This window comes from Hirundo rustica, chromosome 27, assembly GCF_015227805.2.
Source record: "Hirundo rustica isolate bHirRus1 chromosome 27, bHirRus1.pri.v3, whole genome shotgun sequence".
Taxonomy (NCBI): Eukaryota; Metazoa; Chordata; class Aves; order Passeriformes; family Hirundinidae; genus Hirundo; species Hirundo rustica.
In genome coordinates this window covers 1,389,019-1,395,193 of record NC_053476.1, presented here as the reverse complement: position 1 = coordinate 1,395,193, position 6,175 = coordinate 1,389,019, and the positions used below count along the sequence as shown (strand labels likewise).

The following is a 6,175-nucleotide window of genomic DNA, read 5'->3' as shown; positions in this document are numbered from 1 at the left end:
TCTGTACAGCCGGACCGCCCCGAGACCCCCGGCACGGCCCCGGGGCGGGCAGAGAGCAGGGACGGGACCAGGGGGGCACAGCCGGGGATGGGGGTGCCGTGGGACAGCGCGGGGGGCACCGCCAGCCTCTCGCCACCCCCAACCCTCTGCAGCCCCAAGCCCTCAGCTGGCAGCCTTGGTGTGAGCTCACGGGAAAAGGGGGGGTCTGGGCACCGAAGGCAGCCGGGAGCGCGGGGAGGGCGGGGATCCGTGGGCCGGACCGCGGCGGGGATGCCGTGGGGCTGGACGGGAGCCAGGGAAGCTGGGGGGCAGCAGGGAACCAAACCACGGCGCAGGGATGCCGTGGGGCTGGGGGGTCACTGCGGGGGTGCCGGGGGCGGTGCCGCGGCTCCGGGCTCAGTCCGAGTAGATGATGAAGCCGGAGAAGGTGCTGTACTTGTTGTTGTTGCCGCCGTGGGCTTTGCCCCCGTCCAGCTTGATGAAGACCTCGTCCCCCGCGTCCAGGTGCAGGATGACGCTGTTGCTGGCGTAGTCGTAGTTCTGGTCGGCGTCCTGAGCGATGGCGCTGGCCCGGACCTGCCCAGGGGACACGGCGGGAGCGGCTCAGGGCGCGCCTGTGCCCGCGGATCCCGCGGGACACGGATCCGATCCACCCGTCCGCTGTAGCGTGGGGTGCCCTGGATCCCCCGGCGCGGGTGGGCGAGCCCCGGGTGGAGGCGGCTCCTCCGAGCACCGCCCGGAGCCTCTCCCTGGCCCGGCACACGGGACCACGGCACAGACATGCGGGTCTGGGTTCGGATGCAGGAGTGCGGCGCAGACACGGGAGCCCATCCTCACACAGGACCAGAGCCCTGGCACGGAACCCCGAATCCGGGTTTGGACACAGGACCGTGGGTCAGACACGGGACCACGGCTCCAACAAGGGACCGCAGCTCCACATTCGGACATGGCGCTACGGCCACACAGGACCCCAGAGTCCGATGTGGGACCGTGTCTCAGACACGCGACCCCAGCTCCCAGCTCGGATGTGGGACCCCAAATCCAGGTTTGGATGCAGGACCCCAGCCCAGCCCCAAACGAAACCACTGAACCCAGCGCACCCCGCAGCGCTTCCCAGGAGCTGCTCGGGGACCGTGAGCGTGGGGCGAGGGCTGAACTCAAATCCCTCGCCACGCGGACCCGCACCCACTGCGGGGAGGGATGCTCCCCCATAAAGGTTTCCTGGGCGCCGGCAGAGCCGGAGGAGCCGTCACCGCCTGCAGAAGCGGTTCGGTGGCTGGAGCCCGCTGCCGCTGCAGAATTCTTTGGGTAATCAAATCTCCGCCGGCGCCTCGCGGGGAGATCGCGGCGCTGGGTGACAGTGACAAGGCGGCTGGTGAAATCCCAAGTGAAATGCAGAAGCGCTGCGCCGGGAAGAGGTGCCGCTAATTACAACCGACGAGAATCGGCTCTTAATTGGCTCGCGCGGGGCGGGCAGGCACCGGCGAGCGGCTGCGGGGTCCCGGGACGGCGGGAGAAGGACGGCAGTCCCCACGCAGTCCTGTCCTTTGCCCCCAGGACAGGAGTCCCAGGGGAGCACTCCCCGCGAGCCGCACGGCCCCGAGCCCACGGGCAGCCTGCCACGCCGGGGTCAGATGCTGTTAGCTCTGCACCCGGCTGACGGCCGGGCTGGTGATCCCACGGGAATTGCTCGCGCCCACGCAGCCGCGTCCCTCACGCCGCCAGCAACACTCGCTCTGTTAAAAGCCACCCTGTGTCTACCCTGCCACCGCGAGGGTCCCCGTTCCCGGTGGGCACCCTGAATCGCAGCCAGTCACAGCGCCCCAATCTCCAGGGGACGCTGCCTCTCCCGGGGTGTTGCTGAGGAAGAGGAGTGAGGGAAGAAGCGGTGAGGAAGGAGAACCAGGAGAAGCCGTTTGGCGCCGGGCTCCCACCATCGTCCCCCCCCCCCGCCACAGCTGGAGCTGCCCGGTGCCATCCGTCTTCCCTCGTTAGGGAGGCTCCTCGTCACGGCGCGCCCGCCAGCCCTCGCTAACCAGCGAAGATAAATGGCAGCGCCGGGCCCGGCCTGAGCCGCTCCCGGCACCGCAGCGGCACGGGAGGGGGGCTGTCACCTCGGCCCCCCGCCATGGCCTCACCCCCTTGTCCTGTTCTAGGCCTCAGTTTCCCCACGGCACAGCCGGGAGCTGGGAGCCATGGGGGTGGCACGGCCCCAGCCTGGAGTCTGCCGCAGCCGCTGTCCCTGACCGCGGTGACGATGCTGGAGGTGTCCCCGGTGCTGGGGACGCTCTGGAGTGGTCCCCAAGGTGGCTGCACCTAGGAGCTTTCGGGCGGACAGGGGACAGTGCGGCGCTGCCGTGTGCAGCGACACTCGGGGTCTCCACGCGCCCCACGTAGCACCGTGGCCCACGGCGTGGCAGCAGCCACCTCTCGAGACCCCCAAACGCTGGCAGGTGCTCCTCAGGATCCTGGGCACAGCTCTGGGTGCCCTCCCAGCACACCCAAGCCGTGGGTGCCCCCCCTCAGACCCCCCCTGGGCGCAGCAGCAGGTGCCCCTAGGGCCCTTGGGTGCACCAGAAGATGCCCCCCCCACCCCAGGACAGGGCAGGGGGTGCCCCCAGGACCCCCCAGCAGGACCTCGTGTACCCTTGGGCACTGTCCCCAACAGCCCCCTGGGGCTGTGACTCTCCCTGAGCTGTGGATGGCCCTCCTACAGCATGGGGACCCCAAAACCACCTGGTACCAACCCTGTCCGTCTGTCTGTCTGTCCATCCATCAATCAATCAATCCATCCCTCCGTCCGTCCACCTCCCCACTCCCACTGCCCTCGCCTCCGCTATGGGCTAATACAAATAATAATTAATGCTAATTAACCACCAGCAGCAGCTCCCCTGGCTCTCATTAACTCCCGACCCAACGATGGTGGGCGGCCCCCAAAGCGGCAGCACCCGGGGGATTCTTGGGGGTCAGAGGGGCCCCCCAAGTTCTGACTCGCTCTGAAAATGCCAGGATCGACCTTTACCTGCGGGAAATCCCACACCATGCCAAGGACGGGGGATTTTTGGTAGCAACCCCTTAAATAACCCAATTTTAAAACTATTTGGGGCATTGGAGGGGATCTCTATAGATAGCGAGGCGGCGATGCCTTGTTAGTAATTAACAAGCAGTTAATTAAGTTGCATCACCCGCCTGAGCGCGGCTCCTCTTGACAAGGGGGTCCATAAGCTTCTGGAAATTCATCAAAAAATGTCGATGCCCCGCAGAGCTGGGGGGGGTAGGAAGGTTTGGGGTGGTCCCCAAAAATATTTTGGGGGAGGCAAAAGGGTTGAGGTGAGGTTTTGGGGTGCTCAGTCCGGATTTACACAGATGCTGCTTGGGAGAAAAAGCCAGAAGTGCCAAGCGGCCCTGGAACCCCCCAACATTTAGGGCCGGAGGGCGGGGGAGGACAAAACCAATCCAAATAAAAGGAAATTTGAACTGTTTGGATGGAGAAAAGCTGCCGAGCGGCTCCTGCTGTGCTCCCGCTGGGAAGGGCTCGGAGCCGAGGGGTGAAGCGCGGTGGCCGTGACAAGGCTCCCGCTCCCTGCCTCACACCCCGGCTCTTTCTGGGGTGATAACTCAGTTTGGGGTTAATTCGGGGTCCTGCATCCTCAGGACAAGGACGCACCGCGGGTTGCGATGCCGGGGGAAACGAAGGGAAGCTGGAGCAGAGCGGATGGATCCCGCGGGAATGCCGGCTGCGGTGACATCCAGGAGAACTGAACTCGGGTGACATCCCGGGGGGTCACAGCCACATCTTGTCCCTCGAGCCGTGGCAGGGAGGGGGACATGGCGTGGAAAAGGGGCACCCGAAAAGCGTGTGGATGGCCGGGCTGAGTGCTGGCATCGCGGGTTCCAGCGGGATGGGGTCGGGGGGATGTGGGAGCGGGGAGGGGGAAGGAAGGAGCCACCCTCGGGGAGTGTGTCCCCCGCCGTGTCCCCACGCAGCCCGTCTCTCCTGACCCAGCGGCAGAGCCGGCTCCGGGCCGGGGGTGCAGCCCCCCAAGAGCGGCGCAGGCACTGCCCCCCCCGAGGCGGACACTGTCCCTGCGGAGGAGCCCTGCCCCACAGGGACCTCAGCGGGGACAATGGCACGGCCGGGGGGGCACCCTGGGGACGCCGTGGGGGTGCCCCGAGGCACCACAAGGCACCCCAAGGAACATCTCCGTGGCCAAGGAAAGAGCTGAGGGAACCCCTGGGGACACCTCAGGAGGGAAGGTGACTGTCCCCAACACAGGGAGAGGGACAGGGCACACAGGACAGTGTCTGGGAATGGGAGGAGGATGGGACACCCCAGGGGTGCACCCGGAGCCCTGCACTGTCCCTGGGAGAAGGACAGCGCACCCAGGGGTGCTCCTTCAGGGCGGGGAGCAGGACGGAGCACCCCGGGGCCGCTCCAGAGCCCATCATTGCCACTGGGAGAAGGATGGAGCATCCTGGGGGAGCATCTCCAGCACTGAGAGAAGGATGGGGCACGCTGAGGATGCAGCTCCAGAGATGGGAGCAGGACAGAGCCCCCCGGGGGTGCACTCAGAGTCCATCATGTCACTGCGAGGAGAATAGGGCACCCTGTGGTTACACCCCCGTGCCCAGGAGAGGGATGTGGCACCCTGGAAACGCACCCAAATCCCATCATTGTCACGGAAAGAGGGACAGAGCACCCTGGGGATACGTCCCTGGGGATAGGAAAAGGACGGGGCATTCTGGGGGTGCACACAGAGCCCATCTTCACCACTGGGAGAAGGATAAAGCACCCCTGGGGCTCATGTCAGTGTCTGGGAAAAGGATGTGGCACGCCAGGGATGGACCAAGCGCCCATCATCGCCACTGGGAGAAGGATGTGACAACCTGGGGATGCATTTCTGGGGCTGGGAAAAGGATGGGGCCGCTGGGGAAACACCCAGAGCCCGTCATCAGCACTGGGAGAAGGATGTGGCACCCTGGGGGTGCATCCCTGGGGCCAGGAGAAGGATGGAGCACCCAGGGTGTAAATCTCTGGGGCCGGGAAAAAGGACGGGGCCCCTGAGGAAGCACCCGCAGTCCATCATCAGCACAAAGAGGATGTGGCAACCTGGAGGTGCATCCCTGAGGCCAGGAGAAGGATGGTGGCTCCATCCTTCCCCCTCCCCGCTCCCACATCCCCTGACCCCATCCCGCTGGAACACGCAGAGGGCACATCGCCGAGGCCAGGAAAAGGACGGAGCACCCCGAGGAAGCGCCCACAGCCCTTCTCCCGTGCGTGGGGACAGCAGAGCGCCCGTTCCGAGGGAGCCGGGATGGGCAGCCCTTACCTGCCCGTTCTTGCAGAGGTCGGCCCACATGCTGGTGCCGTCGCCGCCGCGCATGAGGACGTGGTAGGTGAAGAAGTAGGTGCCGGGGATGGCGCAGGTGAACTTGCCCGAGGCGGCGTCGTAGCTGTTGCCCAGGTTGGTGACCACGTCGTCGAACTTGAGGACCTCGTAGCCCTCGTGGGGGTTCTTGAGGCCGGCGTAGAAGGCGACCCGCGGCACCGTGCTGTAGGTGGCCGCGCTCACCGCGCCCGTAGCCCCCGGTCCCGGTAATCCCGGGGGTCCCGGTCTTCCTGCTTCACCCCGCGCCCCCACCGGCCCCGGCGGTCCCGGTTCTCCGGGTGGTCCCGGCGGTCCCGGTTTCCCCGGTCTCCCCGGTTTGCCCTGGGGACCTTGCACCAGGGTGGAGGGCGGCGGGAGGGGGCCGCGTTCGGCGGGTTGCGGGGGGGCGGCGGGGCCGTAGGGCTCGCAGACCATCCGGCAGGTACCCAGCATCTCGTACCGGCCGTCGGTACCGGCGGAGCTCACCAGCACCGGGATGAGCACCACCAGCACCAGCACCATCACCACCCCCGCCGCGGCCGCCAGCAAAGTTTTCCGGCCCAGGCTGAGCCGCCGCCCGGCCGGGGCGCGCTGGCGCCCGGGGGAAGGAATGGTGCCGGCGGGGGGGAGCAGGGCGGCGGCGGCGGGGGGGCTCGGGCTGGCGGCGGCGGCTCCGCTGCGCTCCGCTGGCTCCGGTGCGCCCCGCGCCGCACGGGCCACGCCCACCCCGCCGGGCCACGCCCACCCCGCCGCCGGCCACGCCCATGACCACGCCCATCCATCCCAGACACGCCCCCGTCTGTGGT

At 67.3% G+C, this 6,175-nt stretch overlaps 1 protein-coding gene across 1 annotated transcript; it reads right to left on the bottom strand.

Annotated features, from left to right (window-relative positions):
• Positions 1-5,939, bottom strand: C1QL1 (complement C1q like 1). Its single transcript, XM_040087369.2, has 2 exons — positions 5,331-5,939; positions 1-576 (listed from the first exon to the last, which is right to left on the bottom strand). Exons 1-2 carry the CDS (start codon positions 5,889-5,891, stop codon positions 397-399), a joined length of 741 nt encoding a protein of 246 aa, XP_039943303.1. The 5' UTR covers positions 5,892-5,939; the 3' UTR covers positions 1-396.
• Positions 5,940-6,175: the final 236 nt, after the last annotated feature.